The sequence below is a fragment of the Vipera berus genome (assembly GCF_964194415.1).
Source record: "Vipera berus genome assembly, chromosome: 1".
Taxonomy (NCBI): Eukaryota; Metazoa; Chordata; class Lepidosauria; order Squamata; family Viperidae; genus Vipera; species Vipera berus.
This window is the reverse complement of record NC_138202.1, coordinates 33,759,256-33,785,042: the sequence shown is the minus strand read 5'-3', so window position 1 is coordinate 33,785,042 and position 25,787 is coordinate 33,759,256. Positions and strand designations below refer to the sequence as shown.

The window sequence follows — 25,787 nt, the reverse complement described above, 5'->3', positions numbered from 1 at the left end:
AGAGCCGGGACTATTTTCTCTTTTTTTCTTAGTCATTTTAACAGTTGGGTCCCTTAGACCAGGATACTGATTGTTAGGTACATGATACTTTCATGTATTCTTTCCAAAGCTACTTATTAATGTACTGCACTGAGTCTAAAAAACAGTGCAACAGAAAGGCCATTAAAATTAATTTGTGTTCCCGCCAAAAATGTAGCTCAGCCCATTAGCCTAAAAGGAATCATGATTTTTTCCCCTATTTTTGCTGTTTAGCTTGGGATTGCAAGACTGAAGTGTTTCCTCTAGTAGGCTGCTTGGGATTAGATGGGGTTAAGGTGGGATCCCAAGGCTGTAGATAGAGAATATGCATGAGGTGACAACTGTAACCAGTTACAGCTCTCTGATAAGAGGGCCATGCTCACTTTCCAGTCATAAATGTTGCTTGAAGAAGAATGTATGTTGCTTAAACACCAACCTATGTTATGTATATGTAGTATATAATACTTTTTATGTGTATGCCTTTGAGTCACTCTTAACTCCTGGTGAGCACCTGGAGAAGTCCGTGCAGGTTTCTTGGCATGAAGTTCAGAAGTGGTTTGCTGTTGCCTCCTTCTTCCTAGGGCTGAGAGAGAATCCCTGGCCCAAGGTCATCCAAATGGTTTTCATAGTCTCCCAGCTTCTAGCTTAGTGTCTCTAACAATTACACCAAACAGGTTCTCATTTAATACTACTATGCAAATATGAAGCAATTATAGATTGCTTAAGTTAGAATAGGTAGTGTTTGGTAAAGAGACCTGTTAATTTAGAGTACAAGCAGGGTGTGGTTGTTATTCTGGATGAATTAAACTGGAGTAAAAGAGCATATAGTTTTGTGTCACTAGCCTGGCTCTGTAGACACAAAAATCCTGCATCATTTGAACAAGGCTCCACATAATCCACTATCCTGTTACTAAGAGTATCAGCCAGATGATTTTAAGGAGCCCACAAAAGCAGTATCTGTGTTTTCCTACTAGCCTATTCAGCTTCAGAATGTGTACATTCCTTTTAGTTCTCCCTGGGATAATAGGTGTTGATAGGCCTGACTTCCATGAATTTGTCTAATCCTACTTTTAAATCCCCCTTGAAATCAACTAAGCTGGTAGTTATCACATTTTCTGGCAGCAAATTCCATTTAGGAACCAAGTGTGAAAAAGTACTTTTTCTTGTCTCTTTTGCATCCATTGCCAATTAATTTCACTAGCTGTCTCTGAATGCTGGCGTTGAAAGAAATAACCTCTACATCTTGCACAATTTTCAAAGTTGTTCCAACCTAGTAACCATGATCAACACAATACAAAGAGGAACTTAAAGTTGAGTCCTTCATTTTTCTACAGCACTTGTTCTAACCTAGTTTCATTCAGTTACCTAAAACCCATCAAGGTTTATCCTCTGGATACCTGTCGGACCCCATCTCTCCAACTGCCTCTTTGGAATTCTTGCCATTTTCGTCTCTGTCACCTTGTTTAAATAATTATTTTATCTTTGTATACTGCCTAAAGCTGTTTTGGCAACTGATGTGGCTAATACATTGATTAAATATTAATAAAGCATCTTTGTTCACTGACATTTCCCTTTAGTTTTTAGGTAATATAAGATATCCCACTTTATATCCAGGTTGGGAATCTGTCCATGACCGGATTTTGTTTGTTTCTGGAGCTGAATGACTTAGAAAAGTGATAGTATAGCTGAATCTGAAGTAATTGGTGACAAAGGGGTCCCATATCTTAGGATCAAGGAGTGATTAGGAGCCTTTACCTTCCAGGTCGCTCTGTGGTTCCCTATGCATTTACTGAGGACTGCCCCGCCCCAATCCTTTTCCATTATCTAATGCAAAAGTTTCCAATATTTTTAAAGTCCTTTTCCAGAACCATGGAATTATTGAAGACTGGCTTTGATGAAAGATGCAGTATCACTTGGAGTCTTTTGTAAGACAGACTTTGGTAACACTCATGGGCTAGATTAAGTCTCTGAATCAGAGACCCACATAACTAATTCAAATTGTGTGTGTGTGTGTGTGTGTGTGTCTGTCTGTCTGTCTGGGTGTGAGAGAGGTTTGAACCTCACTTTTGTATTTGGGTATTCAAAGGCAGTGCTTCACAGCCAATATACACTTCAGTAGATTGGATTAAAAAGTAATTCAGGTGATGACAAGGCCAACAAATCATGTGATAAGTACCTTTGGTTAGGATAATTACTTGGAAATCAGGAAGGCAGATAGATTTGGGAGGAAGAGAGGGATTTGCTTCAAATCTAAGCCAAAACTAAAAAAAACAAAACAATTTTGGCCAGTGGGTTAGGGTTAGGATCAGTGGGAGTCATCCTGTGATAACTTTAAATGATGCAAAGATTCCCAGAACTGTTTCAAAAAGCAGCATAATTCATAACATGCCTATACATTCCCTCCCTTTCTCCTTTTTTTCCATTTTGATTATGAAAACAGACCTAGGCCAAAAAATTGCAACTTCAACAGCCAGCTCTGCACGTCCCTCAGCCGAGACCCCCTCGCGTTTAGAATCCCGGAGGGAAAACACTGCAGCTGCCAACGGGGCTTCCTCCCCTCTCCCTCCCCTTCCCCTCCCCGCAGTTCCACGTGCTCTCGCTCAGCCTCCTTTCCGCGCTGGGGTGGGCGGAGAACGGCGAGCAACTTTCTCCTCCCCTCCCGCCCTCTCCTCCCCCTTCGGCTCTGCCCGGGACTTCTCTCTTTTTAACTTTGCAGTCTACACTTTTCCTGCTCTGCAACATGGGAGGCAGCATCATGTAGCAGCAGCAGAGGAGGAGGAGGAGGAGCCGGAGCCAGAGCGGACCGAGTTTCGCCACGACTTTTCCCCGTGCAGACGCAGCAAGGGTGCTGGCCCGGAGGTTTCCTGCGTCCCGGGAGCTTTCCGGTTCGCGATGGGCTTGTTGGATAGATCCAAGCCGGGAGGCTTCCCCTGGCTGGCGCTATTATAGTTACTGCCAGCTCCGGATCTGCTTGGCTGGAGTCCGGTAGACCGCTGTCCCTTGCTGGAGCCCGGGCCGCCGGATTTGACATGCCGCCGGTGCTGGGGGTGAGTGGGAAGGGGCTGGAGCTGCCGGAGGCTTCCTTCACCTCGCCGCGCTGGGCGCTGCACCGAGCGGGGACTTTTCTCGCTCGCCTTCCCCCGGTTGTCCCAAAGCTCCTAATCTTTGCTGCTCCGTTTGTCTCTCTTCCAGGTAACCGAAGGCGGCTCTCGGCGCGAAATCACGCCGCTCTCCCTCGAGTTCCCTCAGCGCAAGAGGCCCCTCCAGCCAGCGGCCCCCGAAGACCGATGCGGCAGTCGCCCAGCTCCGGAGGGAGCCGGAGCCGCTTCGGCGGGCGAGCTGGGCCACTTCGAGGGAGCCGCCAAAGGGGAATGGTGCAGAAGCTGCCAAGCCAAGCTGGCCGAACTCAAGAGGCAGGCGCTGAAGCTCGCCTCAGGCTACAACTTCCCGGCCCCGCCGGTAGGTTTGCGCTTCGCCTGCGGTGCATGTGGCGGGGGTCCCGGAGTGACGGTGTGTGTGTTTCCCGGCGCTTTTACATTCAAAGCCCAATGCGAGCGCGCGTCGTGACTTTTTGGCACCTAGAGCGCTGCAGGGAAAAGTGGGGTGTATATCTTAGGAACTCTGTGTAGCTTTATGTCACAAATGTACCTACCGGTATGCTCACCAAGTCATCTGTCCTTTAACACTGCTTCGCATTGGAAGCCTCGGTCGGGCTACAAGGCAGAGCCCTCTTTTTCCCAGTAAAATGCTACCAGTCTGCTCCGTCCGCTGTGTGCATTCCTGCACACCTACTGCGTGGTTTTCTCTCCGAGTTGCGCTTGGGGCACTGCGCTGCTGATTGCCCTGGCAAGTACAATAGGGGATTGCACAGTAGTTTGCCTTGTAAGCGTGCGCATCTGAGGGAAATGTGCATTCTGTGGCTCACTTTGGGATCTCCATTCTGATGAACGATTTGAGAACCCCTGCTCTGCTTTTACATCTCTGTGTTCCTATATTCCTGAGTACATTTGTGTCCAGGGCAGAGTGTTGTCTCAGCCACTTGCCCCAAGCAGTATCTGGCCCCTGTCAATATCTGCAGACGTGGCTAGGTCAGAGCTGATGTCTATTATTTTTTGCATGGGTCTTCAAGATTCTCATATTACTTAGTCACAAAGTTATGTAGATCCCTAGAAACTGTTTTTTTCTCTCTGAATGGGAAGCTAATTATTTTTGTATGCACAGTATCTTCAGAACATTGTCAGTGCAGTTTTGTGCTTTTGCTGTGTATAACTCTGAATATTGCCATTGTTGCTTTTTAGATTTTTGGTACTGCTGGGGAACTGACTGCATCATATAATCATGCTAGGAATAGCCATGAATATATCCTTGTCCTTGATGCAGTGTTAGTTACGCTTTGCTAGGAGCTGACAATGGAATCTGTTCTCCCAGGCTGTGGGAAGGCATTGTCCAACTGTAGGTATGTCAGTTGTGCACTGCAGTTGATGCACATCCTGTCTGCATGCTGTAAATTCTAATCCTTAGAAGATAACTTATTTCTCTGAAATAGAAAAATACTGATCGTTTAATCATGCTTGGAAAGACTGTTTGAATATCAGTTTTGCCTTTGATGTATGGTTTTTGTACTTATTCACTAAGCCTTTCTTTACTTGATTTGTATCCTGCTGTTATTTCTACAACTTAAGGTGACATACAAGAAGTTCCTTCCCCCTGTTCTTTCCCACAACAACGACCCTATGAAGTGGGTTGGGCTGAGGGAGTGATTGGCTCAAAGTCACTTAACCAACTCCCATGCCCAAGGAAGGACTACTAGAATTCATAGCCTCATGGTTTCTAGTCCAGCACCTCACCCATCATGTTCTAGGCCCATATACAGCTCAGATAAAGATGATTGCTAGATCTTTTCAGAACCAAACATTTCTGCAAATAATTCATTTTCTGTCTTAAGGAAATCAAGTAATTTCTGGTGGGCCTGCAACATAAGGAACAAGAAGCTGCTGTTAAAAACTTCAATGAATTGATGTTTTGATTTAGTATACCTATTTACTATTCTCCCAGGACTTAGCTTTAACAAAGATCTCTCTCTGGGGATTTTGCCCTGTGTATTCACTCCTCAAATTTAATGCTTAGATTGACCTAGGAATTACTAATCAATGTTTAATTATTGGCTGAACTGAACAATGCAACCCTAAACCTAGATCAGGGGTCTCAAAACTTGACAACTTTAAGACTTGTATGCTGGCTATGCTGGCTGAGGAATTCTGTGAGCTGAAGTCCATGTCTTAAAGTTGCCAAGTTTGAAGAATGTTGACCTAGAATCAAAATGTGATAGAATTTCTGCATTCACATAGCTCACTTCATCCAAGAATATAATATGATTTAATGGAATGATTTGTTTCGCACCAGATTTGGAGATAGTGAATGAACCAACTTTTACTTTAGCTTCTGTTGCATGGACTCAGCCATATAGATATGACTTGTGAGGAGATCTTTGGCATGGACTACTGAGGCTGGTGTTACACTCGCCATGACTCTGCACTTGAAAATCAGATTTGGTCTTATTTGCCAAATCCTTCACTCTCTGGCTTTTGGCTACACTAAAATACGTTAGTAGCATTGGAAGTTGAAAAACTGGATTAATGTTTTTCAGATGTAGATGTTCCATTTAGGAGTAACAGTTCAACTTTGAACTACAAATATTCTTTTTTACTGGTATGTTACATTTAGTTAGGGGCTAAGGCTATCTGATAATTTGAACTTGGGAATGTAAGCCTAAATTTCAGAAAGCAGCTGGTAACCAATTGTGTGGGTGTTTGTGTATCTATGCACATATTTCTCTGTCTAGTGATTGCTAGTAAAAGAATTAAAGCTTAGGAAAGTAATGTGAAGACATTCAGGCTTCTGGCTAAATGGAATTGAAGTGCATTGATCGCTTGACTCTGTGCATTGAATTGGAAGTAAATTTTGTTAAGAATGAGAGGGCTTTTCTCTCAAGAAGCAACTGGCATAAGATGTGAAAGTGTTAATTAGAATAGCAGAGATGCTGGTTGAGTTTGCCAGGTGAAGCTGGATTTAGATCAGTGACAGGTCCCAACATTACTGGCCTCACAGAAATGTGGAGTTGTCCTTGGGAAAACGGCAGAACGTAAATGCCCTGGGTAAACATTGCACAGAATGGAAGTTGCTTTTACTCCTAGTGCTGCTGGTGGGCTTGCCAAAAAGTGGGGTCATGTGGAGAAGACTGATATGTCTGTTTATTTGCCAGTATTACTTCTTCCAGACATACAAGTATGAAAAAGTGTCCACATTGACAATTCATTCAGGAGACCACAAGGATAGAGAAGCTGAGATAATCTAGTTTTGGAGTACAGTTCTCTTCATCCTTAAACATCCATCATGTGACTTTGGGAATTGAAATAGCATCTTGATATCAGGAGTATTCATGTAAAGTGCAGGCAAGTATGGTCATGTGATATCATTGTGGCTGATCTGGGTGCCTATGCCGATATTCCTTTGAATATTGTCTTAACTGCATGGTAAGACGCTACAATTCTTTCTATGCCAGAGGGCTGATGTTCAACCAGCTTTAGATTGGACTAGAATGAGACTGAATGGTCCATTGAATGTTTTTTACTTTAAATTAAAACAATAAGGTACTGCTTTTGATGACCCTCCTTGGAAAATAATCAGGGGATCATTCCAGAGGATGTTCTTCATCTATATTCTAAAGTGATATCATCTATCTATTTCTAAATTCTCCTTCTCATTGTTAAAGGCACTGATATGCAGCCTGTTTCTCGCTAGTGTCAAACATGCAGCCAAGTGGAAGGTGCAACCAGATAATAGGTTTGTAAAGCAGTAACGATCCCACTTCTTCCATATTTACTAAAAGTCCAGACGTTTGATGGGAATTCCTCTATAATGAAATATCTGTCTTTCCAACTCCTTCCGAGTTCCATTGCCACCTCAGAAAAAGTGTTGTTTCTTATCGAGACCAATCTGACAATCATATCAGTTCTACATACAACGAAGTCTCATTAACTGGTCCCCACTTTTAGAAGTTTTATATGCGAAGTAAAAATCCTTGAGATAATTAGGGTGCCTTCTGTCTTTTATTATTTCTTTGTGAATTTTTTTCCCCTGTTGCCTGAAACCAACCAAACTCTAGGTGGCTTACAGAGCTTGCCTAATAAAAACATAATACGAAATCAGATTAAGAATTGAAATAGCAGTTCCAGTTCATGGCTTGAATAAATTAATACAAAAGGTTAATGATGAAATTTATGGAATATGGCACCATGGGTTTAGTTAATCCCCAAAGAGCCTCTGGAAAAGCCGTGTCTTCATGGAAGGGCATGGGATGGGGGCCATCTGTGCTTCAAGAGGCAAACTTTTCTAGAGGAGGGAGTTGTTATGTAGAACACTTGCCATTGGGCTTCCTTACATTTTAGCTTCTGGTAGATGAAGATCTTTGAGCAGCATTCCCTATAGGATGGGTAGATACTACTTGGGAAAGCCTTGAGACTTAAAGGGCTTTGCATGTAGCAAGAAGCACCTTGAATTGCACTTGGGAACCTACTGGTCACCAGTGCAGTTCATGCAGCACGGGTGTAACATGTTAGTACTGTTGCTGAATGCTAAGGACTCCTGCTGCTGTGTTCTGGGCTAGCTGAATTTTTCGAGTGGTCTTCCAAGGCAATCCTGTGTAGAAGGAATTAATCTAACTGAGAGATGACAGGGTCATGAATGACAATGCATCCTGTCCCAGATAGTGCTGCAGCTAGTTATACCAGTTGAAGCTCTGCAAAATCCCTTCTGGACATAGTCTCCACCTGCTCGTTGGGAAGGAGCTGTGAGTTTTGGAGGACTCCCAGATCATTATACTGCTCTTTCTGAGGGAACACAATCCTGCCAAGAGCAGCAGATATCATAGTCCTGGCTCCCGACCTTCGCTTTTTTCGCCACGACCTGAAGACTTGTTTATTTGAACTTGCCGGCCTGGACTGAAGGATTGGGGTTTTAGATTTTAAATTCCAAATTTTAAATTTTAGAACGTGTTTTATTGCTTAGCGCTACTTGGTTTAATTTATTTTAATTTTTGTATATTATGTGCTGTATATTGTGTTTTAATTGCCCTGTACACTGCCCTGAGTCCTTCGGGAGAGGAGCGGTACATAAATCCAATAAATAATAATAATAATAATAATAATAATAATAATAATAATAATAATAATAACAACAACAACAACAACAACAACAACAACAACAACAACAACTTAGCCTCTGAATCAACAACGACTTTGCTTTGTTTGGTTGAGCCTGAACTTACTTTTTCCTATCAAGATCCTCATAGCCTCCAGATGCTGGGTCATGATTTCTATCTCCACCACCACTGGGCCTGAAGTAAAGATGTATCGCTGAGTATTTTCTGCATACTTTTCCCGGAAGTGGTGGATGACCTTTCCCAATGGTTTCATGTAGATGTCGAACAGGGTAGGGGAAATGACCAAATCTTTCAAAGGAAGGTGGATTGTGTAAACAAATATCTACCAAATTGTAACTTTTTGTGGTATGCATTTTATCATTTGGTAAACAGGTTGTCTGGAGCTCTGCATGTTTAGCTGTAACACTTATGTGATAAAGCAGAAGGAAGTTGTGCCCCTGGCCCAATGTTACATCTCTAGGCTAGCTGTGCTCTAGGAAATATGCACGTGCAGTGTGTCATCTGCAACACAATCCCTCTCTAGATAACCAGAACATCTCTTGTGCTCTCTAATTGATAGGTATTGATCCAAAATTAATATTAATAATATTGGCTATGATACACATAATGCCAAATAACCTGTTGTTTTTTCTTAACTAAATCAATTTCTGTATGGGTCTCATTCAAAAGATTTTTAACAGAGAGTTATATTTTTGCTGATATGTGTAGCAATGTACTGGAGTATCTGAACATACATATCATTACAATTATCAAATCCTTCTGTTATTCATGGATGTCCAAGAGGCTGGACCAAATTATAGCATGTATGTTGTGATGCAGGTGACATCACGTATATTTGCACCAGATGCAGCAGTGCAAGTTCTAAAGTACACCTTGTATAAAATGATATGATGCATGTATTGCCATTTTGACATCAAGGGTGGTGTGGAACAGATGTTAATAATAATAATAATTTTATTTATATACCACCCTTCTCCCGAAGGACTCAGGGTGGTGAACAGGGCAAATATATAAAAATACAAAAATACAAAAGTTAAAAAAGAATTAAATACAATGCCCAAACCAAAACAGTAAATACATATATTAAAAAACAACAATAAAATCCCAAACCTATCCCCCATCAGGCCAGGCCGGCTTGTTCGAATAAATGCGTCTTCAGATCGCGTCGGAAGGAGCGAAGGTCGGGTGCCATCCGGAGCTCGACCGGCAACCGATTCCATAAATCCGGGGCGCCCACAGAGAAGGCCCTCCCCCTGGGGGCCACCAGACGACATTCTCTGACCGGTGGCACCCTGAGGAGGCCCTCTCTGTGGAAACGCACAGGGCGGAGGGAAGTTGATGCCGGCAGCAGGTGATCCCTGAGGTTGTGATTGCCATTAAAATCCTCAGTGCTTTCTGAGTTTGACTTAGGTTGTTCTTTTCCAGCTTAGCACCCTTCAGATTTGCTAGGCCCTCCATTGTACTGTCTGGAGATTTAGGGCGTTCCTAGTGCTTTTGGAAGGCATCTGATTGGAAAAAGTGGACTTATGTCACAGTCTTTGCAATATTGTGCATTGCATTTTGTAAGTATGCATTATACCAGACCTAAGTACACATTGGGGCATGAACCAGGTAGTAACTGAATTATATGTGATTTTTCTTTATATTAGGAAGAAAGAGAATGAAAATTTGTATCCCATTATTTACAAGCCATTTATAAAATGTATGAGAAATTTGGGAGCTTTTTTGTCTTAATAGCAATAATTTTTAATTATCAGGTTGGGAATAACGTATTGTTTCCCAAACAATGCTTCTCTGGTGACTTGCAATAATAAGAGAGGAGAGAAAGGAGGTCCTGTGGAGGAAGTCACTCTTCTATTGTCCTTCAAGAGTTCCTTTATGAACAACTGAAATTCCCATAGAATCTAAATATAAGTTGCCTTGAGGAGTGGTTTTGCTAAAACGATGTCAGGTTGTAGAGATCAAGCTGTCATGTTTCAGAGTTTGATGCAAAGCCTTCTTGATAGTGGGGAAGTGGAGCAGGAAGATGGGAAGTCTTTTTTCTACTGGTTTGTTTAGATCAGTCTTTTTTTGTTCCCTTAATGTGAAATGAAAAAAAAAATCAACTGCAGAATTGTTTGACTTCCGGTTGTCTAGTTAGTAGTGAATGGAAAGTTAATTTCCCATTGTTCACTTGCAGAGTACCAATTTCTGAGGAACCCCCTCTGATAAATTCTTGAGGAGGGAGAAATTAGACCTATCCGCCCTGCTTTCCTTCTTTTAAGGGTATGCGAAAGAAAGTAATAACTGCTGCCAGGGCAGCCTTGGATGGGTTTACCTCTCAGTGCTCCCAAAATATTCCCAGAAACACAAAAGGGGCTGTGTTTGGATCAGGCCAGAGTCCTACTTTACTCAGCATCCTGTTTCTTAGAGAGGCTTACCAGAGGCTTGACAATCTTTGCCTTGGTTATTAAGAGCCGTGGTGGTGCAGTGGTTAAAATACAGTATTACAGGCTAATTCTGCCTACAGCCAGGAGTTCGATCCTGACCGGCTCAAAGTTGACCCAGCCTGCCATCCTTCCAAGGTCAGTAAAATGAGGACCCAGATTGTTGGGGCAATATGCTGATTTTGTAAACCGCTTAGAGAGGGCTGTAAAGCACTGTGAAGCGATATATAAGTTTAAGTGCTATTGCTATTCCCAGAGTCCAGAAAGGCAGCTGGGCTGTACTTTGTTGAAGAGTCACTGCACATAAAAGGAGCGCTTTGGGGTTGTATAGTTTTTGCTGATATTGATTTTGGTTTGGAAGTTTCTGTTGTTTTAGTCTTTTGTGGGCTGACCAAGGTTGTTATTACAATATTGTTCAGCTATATAAATCTTTTAAAATAAATATTGGGCAGGTTCAGGACAACCTTAGGGTCATTGTGTTAAAATGCTGGTGGGCAATTGATGGGATATGTAGTCAGAATCAGATTTTGCTGCACACCCATTTGTCTTCCTTCCACCCCAAACAACTTTATACATATTTTCAGTAGGTATTTTCTACCTCAAAATGTCAGGAAATTGTCCTTTTCAATTTTCAGTGGTTATGGTTAAGAGAACATTGCAGGAGCATCTGTAGGCCACAATGTGTAAGCCTTGCCAACTCAGAGGGTACTGTGCTGTCAGCAATTGTGTTCCTCAAGGGCTGGATAAAGCACAACCTAAACCCAGAAATTGCCCATATCTGCTTAATATATAGAAGTATTGACTATTATTTCTTTTATTTTACACTAATTTACAGAAGCATCATTTGGAAATTTTTAAACAATAAGTTATTCCTTATTGTGTTCCTGATACAGATTGATCTCCTTGCATCTGCAATTTATATTGACCAAAATATGATTGAATGAAACAAATGGATCACTGGTAATATTAAAGAAAACATACTGGGGAAGGAGGTAGTAAAATATAGCACAGTGATAGTGGATGGAAATGGCGAATGGAAAGAAATCAGTTATTAAATACATACATTTTCCACTGTTTCACAATAGCCTGCAAAGTGGGCTTGTTCCATTCCAGTTTTCTAAATGTACCATAATGCTAAGAAGCATCAAGATTGCCAGTACTGTTTCTTTTGCTCCTTAAAGCAGTTTAATATGCAGACATCTGGGCTGTGTTCCAAGTGTGTAGTCTTTTTTTGTATTGGAAAATGGTCATTGTGGTGATGTTAGAGTGGAAAGTGTTAACATCTGAATATTCAGAATACTGTATGGGTCAATGTGTTGATTTTCCACAGAGGCAGGAAATAAGTATTTCTTATGTAACTTGGCAGAATAGTTCTTGCCATTCTTCCTCAATTCCAAGTCCAACTGAGATCAGTGGGATTTGTTTTCTAGTTAGTGTGTTTAGAATTACAGCAATTGTCTGCATGTCTGCGGAAAAAAGCTCCAAACAGTAGGCGCAGCAGGATGTCTTCTCAAGTTAACCCATATAGCAGAAGGAGTAATTTCTGATGTTGTTTTTGCATTATTCAGCCCTGGGGGCTGGAGGGCATGTCTGGTGACATCACAGGACCATCAGAGTGAGCAAGGCTAGCATGTGGGCTATGGATGAGGTAACTCCCCCAGATAGATATGATGTGCAATTTGGTACCTGGACTTGCATCTCCTGCTGGAAGAGCAGATGGCAGCTGTAGCTGGGGGTGGGGAGGGGGAAGCTTTGCACAAATCCATTGTGTGTGCCAATTGTGCCCATTCTGAACTGGGAAGCCTTGCTCACATCACTCATTCGTCAATCTCCTCCTGTTTAGATTATTGCTATGCAGCCTATTTGGGCTATCCTTAAAGACTGTCTGAAACTTGCGTTTGGTCCAGAATGCAGGGGGATGTGCAGTTTCAGCTACCCCTAATTCACCTTAGTAACATCACTGCTGTGTGAGCTGAATTGGCTTAACTGCTTTTTAAATACGATATAAGGTACTTGTTGAAGGTCCTCCAGTACACAAGAGGCAGGTTATTTCTGGGATTGCCTCTCCCTCCCTGAAAGTATCTGCCCATCCTACTAGGTTAGATAGGGTGGGTGTATTCCAGGTTTCTCTCTTAAATGTTGCCATTGGATAGGACATATCTTTCAAGTGGTCACCCCAACCCCTTTGAACAACCTTCCATTGAGATTTGGAGGATCTTTTAACCTTCTAGATCTAGAAGGCTCTTACCCCAAACATTGGGCTAGGATGGGAGTTGAGTTCAGAAGCTGTTTAATCTGATGTCTGGTGGGGGGAAGGGTACTTCTGTTTTAATAGTCGCTGTGAACCATGTGGAATCCTTATATGATATCAGTATCCATATACACATTCTAAAAAACATAAAATAAAAAATTGGGAACCAGGTGAAAGACTGGGGTGACCATTTTGCCCTACCATTATTCAAGGAATGAGATGGTGTCTACATACGGGCTGCAGGTTCCCTGTGCGTGAGATTGGAATTTCCCTTCCTCTTCAGTTGATTTCAAAGATGGGGAAGGGGAGGCTGGCAGGCAGGCAAGAAAAAAAGAGGAATTAGAAATAACCTCTCATACTAACTTGAGAAAAACTGTCAGCATACAAAAACAGGATGGTCCTTTGGGCCCTGCTCTAGCTCTCTGGAAAACATAGTGAGGTTACTTTATGTAATTCAGAAGTCTTAAGTCCTTTCATTACAGCTTCATCAAGGTCTTTCCACCTGGTCCTGATGGATGTAAGGTGCTTGGGTGATGGAAAGGGTGAATGCCAGAAGCTTTACTTATTGCTGATGAATGAAGGAAATTGTCTTCCTAGAGTCAAAAATGATGATTCTGTATTCAAGCTTAGAATGGTATGAACATAGAATTCAGTTCACTGGTTTGAAATCATTTTGTAAAACAGATGTTTCATTAGGCTCAGCAAAAACACAAGTCTTTGTGAAAACTGCAGTTACCGTATTTTAACTTCTATAGTTTTCAAACACATAATTGAACATTCACGAATCTTTTCTCATCTGTCCTCTTAATTTTTCCTACTCTGGCATGATAAGGATTGAAATTATACAAGCAAGACTTTGTGTAACTGGCTCTATAAAACAATAAAGTTGGAATACCTCTCTGCATCCTAGGCACACAATGTCTTTTAGATTGAAACCCACACGGTCCTTTGAATGCAATATATTGGGGGGATGTATTACAAAAGTGGGCAGGGCCACATAAAGATATTTTAAAAATAGATAAGGAATGAACATTTAATTAAATATTAATAGGATCACTTTTAAGTAATTTAGCTACTGAGCAGTTTTTAGAAATGCAAATGGGAAATGTATGGGGAAGACTGGCCCAATTCTATCTCACACCCTGCTGTCTGCATATAGTTAGAATATTTATACAGAGATATGCAGGCAGTCATGAGTAAAATTTCACACGCATTAACCAGATCATAGACCACATCCAGGAGCTGGTTTTTGGTGCCCAAGTCCAGACTATGGGTTGCAGTACTTATCTCATTAAGTCATAATGGAACTTGGCATTTTGATTTCACCTCCTGCCAGCTTCCATGAATAATTGGAATGGGATTATATCCAGGAACCCACAACATACGTTTTGCATTCAGGAATTCCCAGATTTAATCTTTGGCAATTGTAGGTACAACTGGAAAATCTTGTGTTGCTGCAGTGAATCAGGCAATATTGAATTAGATAGACCATGGTTGGACTGATGCACATTTTAAACTCTAAACTGGGTTAACAAAGAACACTTCCTGTGCTCACATACTGCTGTGTCCTAATGTGTAAATCATATGACTGGTTTACCCAATATGCTATGATGTTGGTTGGGTTTATTTTTATTTATTTATTTTAATTCCATTTATATCCCGCCCTTCTCCGAAGACTCAGGGCGGCTTACAAGCTTAGCAGTAGCCTTCATTCTATGTATATGCCTGCTTATTAGGGCTTTCACACACACCCCAAGCAGCATTATTACAAAGTCAGCTTAATTGCCCCCAACAATCTGGGTCCTCATTTTACCTACCTCGGAAGGATGGAAGGCTGAGTCAACCTTGAGCCTGGTGGGATGCGAACCTGCACTAATTGCAGGCAGCTGGTGTTACTTAAGGAGGCATTAGCCCACAAGATGCTGAACCACAGTTACTTAATGGAACAGTACTTGAGGATGGATGTTGGGAGGGCAGTGGTAGGATAGAGATGGGTTCTCTGGAGCAAGATTTCATTGGCATACAACACCTTTAACATTGCTGATGACATTCAGAAACAACTTGGAACAATGTAAGCACCTACAGTACGTGCAAATGTTTATCAACTTATTGTTATTTATGTAGCGTATGATGAGAGCATGACAGAAGAGAAGTAAACATATGCATACAATCCATATAATTATACACAAATTAAGCAAGTCCTTGGATCTAGCAGGACACAATTAAAATTGTTTCTGAAGAGTTTGGATTGATATAAATGGATGTTTTTTCAAAAGATCCAAAAGAAATAAGCCAACAAGCAAAAAGACATATTTCACAGTTTTTAGTGCTTCTATTGTAGGGAAGTCTAAGGAGAATTTGGTATTGTCAGAAGCATTATAAATGGCATTGGTGCTTTCCCTAAAGAAGCTGTTTTGGATGAATGAGCTTTACGTTGAGGGTTTGGGTGTGTGTGTGTGGGGGGGGGGAAGGGTTTCATACAGACAGGTGAAGTAGTATCATTATGCAGCACTAACCCCTGGGGCCAACATATAGTACTTCACCCCCCCACCCCCCAATCAGGGATCTAGACTGGAGGAAAGAGAAGACTGCAATTTATCTAGGCCTCCCAGGCTGGCGGCGGAGGGTAATTACCATTGTTCTTTTCCTTTGCCCAACTAATTTCTCCAGCACCCTGGCTTATTAGAGAGAAGGGAAGGAAACACACAAACCAGTTCAAAAGTCCTGAGGGATGGAGAGGGAAGGGGAGCGTGCAAGAGCATCTGCTCCTGACATCTGAGGTTACTTTGAACCTGTTGAAATACGCGGTAGCAGCTTTATTGTTCCTGCCAAGTGTTCAGCTATGGCGATTCAGGCTTCTCAGACATGTTAATAGCACAGCTGCAGGAGGGAATACTCACCCTGTGTGACTTCAGATGATTCTCCACACGGGCTTGGCACTCCCCCTTCTCATGGAAAAGATGGGCTGGAATAATTTCTCCTTCATTACTGGGCTTGTCCATGCATTGCTTTTCTTTCAGTGTCATGTGGTTCTTCTTGTGCCGTATATTTGAATTAGATAGATTTGTGGAGGAAAGGGTTTATCAGGAGCTACTAAGAATGATGGTCTGGTTCTAGGGAGGTACTGTTTTCAGCTACAAACACCCCCCCCACACACACAAATACCAGTTTCAGGGGATAAGCATGCTGTTGTTAGATGTTCTGCCTCTAGTGTTTCTGGGAATAAATATTTTTGCGGAGAAGTAGGATGCCGGATTTAGAATTAACTTCTGGTCTGATCTAGCAGGATGTATCTTTCTTTATTTAAGTTTAAAATGAAATATTGTTTAAAAATTACAAAATCAATGGGAGTACAATCAAGAACATCAATGGCTTGTGTGTGTTAAAAAATCAAGGTGATAGCCATAATTGAATGGGAGAAGCTTTGCTTCTTTTTTTCCATTTGTTGCACTTTTTACAAAAGTGTGACATCTTGACTTTTTAAAATCCTCCCTATGATTGCCTCTGGGTACATGTCAGTAAAGCAGTACCAAAACAATCAAAGAAAACTGTATATCATCTCAAGTAACAGATAACACAGACCACAATAAATCACCATGTAAAACAGCTTTGTCAAACACAGAAACCAGGTGGAAAGATCTTTGCTGTTACTAGAAAGACTTTAAAGTAGGTGTCAGAAAAGACACTTTGAGCAGAGTGTCCCATTAAAAAGTGCTAAGGGACCATTTACTGTCTTCCTAAGTATGCTATCTTGCTTAGAGGAATAGTTGGTGGAGGATCTCTGCTAATGAGCCCATTGCATGCACAGTATACACAGGAGGAGAAGGTAATTCATGATATGGCCTCAGCAAAAATTCAAATTGGATTGAGTCTTCAAATGGTTTGGGAGCCAATGAAGACAGCAAACAATGGGTATGAGATGCATGCAACCTGGAGTTCTTCTTTTTTCTTGAACCTTTACATCAGAAAATAGTATTATTCAGGGATAAGAGTATTGGACTGATAGGACAAAAGATTGGAGATCCTTAATCTTTTCAAACAGAGTTCTATATCTTCCAGGTGAGAATATGATAGATGAGTTGGGAGTTAACAATAGTGTGCTTTAAAAAAAAATCTGAAGAAACTAATTGTTTGCAATAGGAATAATGGTCAATCTGTTTTTCTCCAAATAATTTGGATTAAAATTCCCACAATCTTAGCTATTGGCTAGATTGTGTGGAATGTATACTGTAGATGCTGGAGTTCAAGACTTTTGCTGGGATATCACTTTGCTTATGTTTGATCTCCATGCAACATGCTGTTGGATTACTCCCTGACACACATCTTTCCCACCTGTTACACTTGGAATGCTAGAAGAATTTATTTATGGGAGGCATATTCCTGGCATGTTCTTTCCATTCTCTTAAGGCTTCTAGCTTTTTCTCTCGACCAGTGCCTGATTGAGATGGTATACATCACAGTGGAATCCAAACCTGCACCTTCTGACGATCTGTTTTACAGTGCAATCTTGCTCTGTCATTACAGCTTATTTATACTGCTTTTCCATCTGTGGTGGTCCTGGGCCTTCTCACTGACTAGTCTGCTTGCCTGTTCTTTCCATGGATGGAACTTCACAGCTGCAGGCCTGCTCTGTTCCATATTATGTATAAGTGGATATGTTTGGGTTCTGCAGCTGCTGCTTGCAGAGAAGGCCAGACTGGCAGCAGGTGGACCTGCTGCTTCTCATCCTCCAGGAACTACAAACAAAGGCAGGAACCCGAGGAAACAATTGGTGGGATCAGTTAAATTGATCTGAGCCTAAATATAGTAATAGAGCTCGTGTCTCAGGATCAAAAAGTCATAATTGGTCAGTACTTGTAGACAGAGTGTCTTGATCCTTGGTGCAGGATCCAGAGTTGATAGGGTGTTTGCAGATGTTTTCTTATATCTATTAAACTGCCTTCCAGAATTATACTTATTTTAATATTATTTTATTAATGAAAGGAATGATAGCATGCTGCAAAGCTAGCCCCAGCCTAAAGCACAATATATATTTTCAACAATATTAGAAATGGATGTTGAAAAAGTCAGGAAATTGCAATTAAAAATATTTGGTTTTGGATGCTTGCTTTTGGATATTCCTGCTATAGAATTAGATGGAATATGAAGGAAGGCTAATTTTTGCTTCAGGTTTGTAGTCTGTCATTTATGTATGTACAGTATGTATTTATTTAATTTATTTATTTATACTGGTTTTAGCTTACTGTTTTCCAACCCATTTTCTTCTTAAAACATTGTTTTAAAAGGGTTTTTTTGGGGGGGGGGAAAAAGTTTTTCTTTTTTGAATGTTGGCCAGTTAGGAGAGGAATGGTTCTTAAATATCAGATTTTCTATCACCACTTTTGGAATTTAGTAAAACCTTAAGGGTAAGTCCTGAACGCAAAGTCTGTGTGTGAATGTTGAAACATTAGTTTGTTAATTCCCTGTTTTATGTAGTACTCAGTTTATTAGGATTTGTATACTCCTATTAATGTGATTGAAGATCTCTGTGAATGGTTGAAATTTTATATATTGATTACTGCCTACTTTAGGAAAGGTATCGCTTTAATTCTTACTTCGGTTATTAAATTGGGCTGCATGAATTTCAGCCTACTTTGGTCTCCAGTTGTTTTGGATTTTAATTCTTATAACTCATGTCTCCCAGGTGCTACATTTTTTTCCAGTAGAAGCTTTCTGATGAACTTCTGGGCTAACTTAATATAGAACACATTACAATAGTTTATATGGAAAATTGTTGCAAATAAATACTTTAGCTCCTACACTAATTTAGCTGATTGTCTTTCATTATTCTCCCAAAGGTGCTTTTTCAAAAGGCAACTGGACTTTGCTTTTCTTGAAGATGTTTCACTTCTCATCCAAGAAGCTTCTTCATTTCAGTTCTGAAGAACTGAAGAAGCTTCGTGGATGAGAAGCAAAACATTTTCAAGGAAAAACAAAGAAAGTCCAGTTGCCTTTTGAAAAAGCACCTTTGGGACAACCATGACCTGGATGATTGCCAGTCTCCATAGACACTTTCATTCTCCTTTGAGCTGGATCTTGGTGATGAGGCATGAGGCACAAAGTGATCAGTTGCATAGAAATCATGTCCCACCACAATCTTGAATTCTGATTTAAAAGAACAAATTATTTGCCTAATATTTTTTCAATAGGGTTGGGGATATGGTTTTTGTTTGATGGATGGCAGTGGAATCTGTTCTTTTGTAGATTTTTCTAAGAAGAAGCAATTTATAACATATCCAGAATCTCACAGTCATTTCCTCTAGCAATTTACCTACGAGATAAAGTAAAAACCATGCATTATTGATACCCATGTTCTGCATTTTGCAGATATTTCTTCCAGTGTTGTTAATTTTTTATCTGCAGCTTTGAAGGAGCCAGGAAAAAGAAATGAATGGTAGGGAGTAGGGGGTAGAGAGAATAGAATATATGTGTATGGGTTAATGTATGAATTTTGCATAATTTTAATATGATGGATATATAGCTTTTAATTTTATTTTAATAGTTAGTATTTTACACTGGGGAAACATTGCTCTTATTCTCTGAAATATAGTTAGGCCTTTTATGTTTCTGAATTAGACTGGTATATGTTTTTTCTTGCTCTGAAATATTTATCATGACCTTCTGTAATGATGCAGCTTGGGTCACCATCTTCGCTTAAGCCTTATATTCTAGGTTCAGTTCAAGACAGGTGAGATAATTTATGAGCTGCAGACTTTAAATATTGTTTTCTATGCCAGTGTCCCCCCTCTTCCCCCCGTCTCTCACACAATAGATTTCCTCAATTGAACTCTTTGCAGCTTGTGAATTTCCAAGCCATTTAGTTAGATCAGTGGGAGCATTTTGAATTTTGACAGCATTCCCATAAAATGGTTGCTGGCCAGTCACAAAATACTGTGTTATCATAAAACAAATTGAGGTAACCAGATCATTAACCTTCCAGCCTTTCCAGGATCCTCTTCTCACCTCAGTTAAAATCATTGGTAATCTTGCTTCACTACCAAAGATAGCACCTCCTGTTTTCATTTCTTAGAATGCCTGTGGAGGATCACATGAACAATCACAGTCAACAAATTGTGATTTGTAATCTAACTAGGATTTGAAGATACCTTTTGCTTTCTTCTTCCTTGGGACTATATATTTAGGATGTATGTCAGGTTGTTGGGAAGTCATATTTCATAGGTAAAGGTAAAGGTTCCCCCGCACATGAGTGCTAGTCGTTTCCAACTCTAGGGGCCGGTGCTCATCTCCGTTTCAAAGCCAAAGAGCCAGCACTTGTCCGAGGATGTCTCCGTGGCCGGCACAACTAGATACCAAAGGCGCACGGAATGCTGTTACCTTCCCACTGTAGTGGTCCTTATTTTTCTACTTGCATTTTTACGTGCTTTCGAGCTGCTAGGTTGGCAGAAGCTTGGACGAGTAACAGGTGCTCACTCTGTTATGCAGCACTCGGGATTCGACCCGCCAAACTGCCGACCATCTGATCAACAAGCTCAGGTCCTAACCCACTGAGCCACTGCGTCCCTTCATGGTTGTTGTTAAATAGCGGGGTTCTTTGGCGCAGGAATGAAGACGCAAAGCTGAGGTAACTCATAGTTTACTTCATGCAGAAACTGTACTGGGGAAAAGGCTGCAACTAGCCGCAATATATAGTCTAGCCCCTAGGCGGCAGCCAGTAGGTTTGAATCAACCATTGCCGCCTGGAGATAGCCAATTGCAGCAGAGGAGACTTGTAGTCTAGGTTGCTGGAGAGCTGTTAGCTTCTCCAGCAACCCACGTGGTATACTTTAAGAGCCCAGTACATAACACCCCTCCCCTCTTAGACCAGACTATAATAACACCAATTAGTCTCAACAATTGTCAAGACTCATTATCCAAACACACTAAAATAAAAGTGATAATAATAATAAAAGTAAAAAAACCAATGTAGGTTACAATGTTATTAAACAACGTCTCAATGAATATGCTTCAAAAATGGCACTTTTAGACAGTTACATCATAGCACTAGTTTCTGTAGTGTAGTGGCAACAGGAATTACAACAATATATAGCTCTTTATTTTACAACGTAATCTGCAAGATATGAAGGAGGCTTGTGTGCCCTAGAGGAACGTCTCGGAGTTCCCATCACTTTGTGGTCTACCAGCTTACCCAGTGGGCTGGGTAGACTTGTGTCCCTTTGTGCTCCTGAGTCAAGGGGATTCGATGCACTCTGGCTGGCCTCTCCAGGTTGGCCCACCCCAGAGTCATATTGTTTGGCAGAGTAGGCACAGCGGTTGCTGAAGTTTGGTTGGCTTGCTCCTTCAGGGGACCCATGTTGCACTCCAGGGCTCCCCAGTTCTCCTTCCAGTTCTGCCTCAGTTAAGAAGGAAAAGTCCTGATAGTCCATGTGAGGACTGGCTTGGCCGAAAGTTTGAGGACCTTGGGAGGGACTTATGATGCAGTCCTCACTTAGTGGCCATTCTGGAAACCGTTTCCTGAGCTGATCAATGTGTCGTCTGACAACTCGCCCTCCCTCCAACCCCACTTCATAAGATAGGGGTCCGGGTGCCTTGGTAATTTGACCAGGAACCCACAGACTCCCATGACCATAGTTCCTGGCCCAAACCCAATCGCCCATGTGCAGCCCCCTCGGGGGTTTTGGTTGAGAGGCTTCTGCTGCCACTCTGTCTGGATGCAACCTGTTCAGTTTAGTAATCAAACGCCTCCCCCAACATAGTTCTGCAGGACTTTTGCCTGTAGTAGTGTAGGGCGTAGAATGCTGGCAGAGTAAAAAATCTGCCAATCTGTGATGCCAGTCACCTGTGACAATGCGCTTGAGTGCTTCCTTCATTGTCCTCACCATGCGTTCAGCTTGACCATTAGAAGATGGATGAAAAGGAGCAGATGTTGCATGTCTGATGAGATTAGCTCTTAAGGAAGGCCTGAAATTCAGCAGCAGTGAATTGGGCCCCATTGTCTGAAACTAAGACATCTGGCAACCCATGTGTGGCAAAGAGTTTTCTCAGCACCTGGATGGTCCTAGCAGTAGTCATGTTAGGAACTGGAATTACTTCCAGCCATTTTGAGTGGCTATCCACTACTATAAGGAAGAGTTGTCCCTGAAAGGGCCCAGTGTAGTCTATGTGAACCCTAGACCAGGGAGTGTGCTTTTCCTCCCACCTGTGAACTGGAGCCTGTGGCATTTCAGGCCTAGATTGCTGGCATGTATAACAACCATGGACTTGAGCCTCAATGGCCTTATCAAGGCCAGGCCACCAGAGGTAGCTTCTAGCTAAAGCTTTCATTCTGACAATGCCTGGATGGCCTTCATGTAATGATTGTAAAACCCTGTCTCTTAGGGAAGTGGGAATTATGACTCTGTTTCCCCATAAAATGCACCCTTTATGGGCAGATAACTCATGCCTCCTGACAAAATAGCTCTGAAATTCTGAGCCTGGACTTTTATCCAACCAGCCCATGTATACCCATGACAATACTCTACTAAGTATTTTATCTGTGGCAGTTTCAGCAGCAATGTCCCCTGCATGGAGGGGAAATTCAGGTATGTCCTGAATGGACAATATTCTAGCAGCTGGATCTGGATCTGGATCCATTAGTGGCAGTGGTAGTCTGCTGAGGCCATCAGCATGGCCCGTTTCCTTGCCTGGTTTGTGAATTAATTTAAAATTGTATGCAGATAGGAAAATAGACCATCTCAGCATTCTTGGAGATAGTATGTGGGGGGTTTGTTTGTCTGTTGTGAAAAGTCCCAACAGAGGTTTGTGGTCAGTGTATACTGTGAAATCCCTGCCATATAAATAGTCATGGAATTTTTTTATTCCAGCAATGATAGCCAGGGCCTAATTGTCAATCTGAGCATAGTTGTGCTCAGCAGAGGACAATGTCCTTGAGTAAAATGCTATAGGAACCTGTTTCCCATTTTTTTCTATGTGACTTAAAACTGCCCCCACCCCATAGGGAGATGCATCACATGCAAGACATACAAGTTTAGACTCTTTGTAGTGAGTTACAGTGGACTTTTCTGACAATAGTGCTTTTAAGTCCTAGAAACTTTTTTCATGTAAGTTAGTCCATTTCCATGGAGCTTTCTTATCTAGAAGCCTGTGGAGGGGCTCTGCTATTGCTGCCTTATGAGGTAGAAATGTGTGATAGAAGTTTAGGAAGCCCAAGAATGCTTGTAGCTCTCCTTTTGATTTGGGCCTAGGAGCCATTTTAATGGCCTTCAATTTAGAATCAGCGGGGTGAATGCCGTTAGCATCAATTCAGAAACCCAGGAATTCTGTTGAAGAAACCCCAATACTACACTTGTTCTTTTTTAATTTGAGGCCTGCTTCACGAAGCCTCTGCAAGAACAACCCTGAGCCTACTGGCCAACACTTCTGGGGATTCCCCTGCAATAAGAACGGCATTAAAATAAGGGCAGACGCCCTGAATACCCTTGAGTGTACGCTCCATGATTCCCTGAAAAATACCTGGTGCAACACTGACTCCAAACTGTAAGCGTTTAACTTTGAAAGCACCCCTATGAGTCACGATTGTTTGAGCCGCAGCTGTGGCCTCATCAACCGGCAATTGCTGATAGGCCTGTGCATCAAGTTTAGCAAAAATAGTACCCCCTTGCAAGGAGGCTAAAATATGATTGACCACTGGGACTCAGTAAGCGTGTTGCTTGAGGGCTTTATTTAGAATGCATTTATAGTCAGCACAAATGCGAACTTCCCCATTGGCTTTAAGTGGGGTGACTATAGGAGTTTCCCGCTCCCCACCATCAACAGGCTGTAACACGCCCTGTTCTATGAGCTTATCGATTTTGGAATCAATTTTATGTTTTAAGGCAAAAGGGACCCTACGAGGCTTAACCCTGATTGGAACTACATTGGGATCTAACTTAAATGAGATGGGCGGTCCTGTGTATGTGCCAAGGGTTGAATTGAAAACATCGGCATATTCCTCGCATACTGATGCGAGGTCTGCAGTTTGTGTCTGATTTATGCCAGTAATCTGAATACCTAAGGCATCAAACCAATCAAGTCCAAAGAGACTTGTTCTCTGGCCCCCTGCTACTATTACATCCAGGTGCCCCAAAAATCCTTTAAACTTTACCAACAAAGTGGCTTCTCCCATAACTTTAACGTGAGCATTTTGAAAATCCGTTAGGATTATATTGAGGGTCTTAGTTTGGCCCAATTGTTACTGCACCTACACACGAAGTTAAAAGTGTCTTGAGAAATAATTGAAACTGCAGAGCCAGAGTCCAATTCCATCTTACATGGAACTCCTTGTAGCTCTATCATGAGCTTAAGTTTGGGTTTGAGGGGGCGTCGAGCCCCAGTGCGGCATACGCTTCTACGGCTTCTGAAGAAACCCACACTAACTGGACCCTGGGCCCCAGTACCTCTCCTAGTCGGTTCCTCCGACTGGTGTTTGGGTGGCCGGTCTCTCTGGTGGGCTCTGCAAACCACTGCAATGTGGCCTGTCCTTCCGCAAGCTCTGCACGTGGCTGATCGAAATCTGCAGTTCATTTGAAAATGGTTGCCACCACACCCCTTACATCTCAGTAAGAGAACTGTCTTGTAATTGTCCTCTCCCTGCTGGCTGTTTCGGTATTGCGTTTTGGGCTGCTTTTGGGGTCGGTTGATTTCAGGTTCTTCCTCCTCGGAGAATTCTTCGGTGCGTTTGGTGTCCTCATGGTGGACTGTTTCTTCAAACTTTGTCGATTTGGTGGGCTGCACTGTTTGAATGGTGCCCCCAGCAGCTTTGTCGGCCATCACCTCGTATTGTGCTTTAGAAAACATTAAATTTGGCCTAGCAAAGAGTCTCTGCTGAAGCGTTCTGTCCCATAGGCCACAGACGAGCCAGTCTCGTAGTCACTCTTCTAAATTTGAAAATTTGCAAAGGCGTGCAGCCTGCCTCAGGCCTGCTATGAACTCGGAAGCTGATTCACCCGGTTGCTGCACTCTTTGGTCGAACCTGAACCGCCAAGCCATTTCAGACATCTTGGGCTGGAAGTGCCCGGTTAGCTTCTTTTTGAGGTCTGTGTAGGAGACTGCTTCGATCGGTGTCGGCACGAAAAGGTTCTCAGCTGAATCAAAGGTTGCTGGGCCGCACACGCAGAGTAGCGTTGCGGCCTTCAGTCCTTCTTCCGCGATCTGATTGGCCCTGAGGTAGTTTTCTACTTGTGATAGATATGATGGCCATTCCTCTGGGTGTTTCACATCAAATTCTCTCAGTTTCGACCTTCAGCATTCTTTTGCTGGTTCCTGCGTTCTTCTGGATCCTGCTTCCAGGCTCAGGGAATGAGTCCACTGAGCATGAGGTCACTAGCGTAGCTTGCTAGCTGACCTTGAGAGAGGGGGGGAAATGCCTTTTCCCTCTGGCGTGTGCTGCCTTTCCCTCGTAGACTTCAAGTCTTAATCAGTGAAGCAGGATCCCACCCTCATCGCCACTGTTAAATAGCGGGTTCTTTGGTGCAGGAATGAAGACGCAAAGCTGAGTACAAGGTCAAGAAACTGCTGGGGAAAAGGCTGCAACTAGCTGCAATATATAGTCTAGCCCCTAGGCGGCAGCCAATAGGTTTGAATCAACCATTGCCGCCTGGAGATAGCCAATTGCAGCACAGGAGACTTGTAGTCTGGGTTGCTGGAGAGCCGTTAGCTGCTCCAGCAACCCACGTGGTATACTTTAAGAGCCCAGTACATAACAGTTGTCTTCCTGGCATTTTCAGATCTGCTGCCATCAGAGTTAACAGACCAGATTAAATGGGTCAAGTTAGTATAAGGGACTTTTCTATGTTTCTGAAGTTCCTAAGTTTCTTAACTTACTAATTTCAGATAA

At 42.2% G+C, this 25,787-nt stretch overlaps 1 protein-coding gene across 1 annotated transcript in view; it reads left to right on the top strand.

Annotated features, from left to right (window-relative positions):
- KIF26A (kinesin family member 26A) overlaps positions 1 to 25,787 on the top strand; it is a gene marked incomplete at both ends in the record, with an annotated part of 188,759 nt that overhangs the window by 8,018 nt on the left and 154,954 nt on the right. Inside the window, one exon of the mRNA XM_081322506.1 lies at positions 3,211 to 3,477. Coding sequence (XP_081178632.1) covers positions 3,211 to 3,477 — 267 coding nt within the window. The remainder of the gene's footprint in view (positions 1 to 3,210; positions 3,478 to 25,787) is intronic.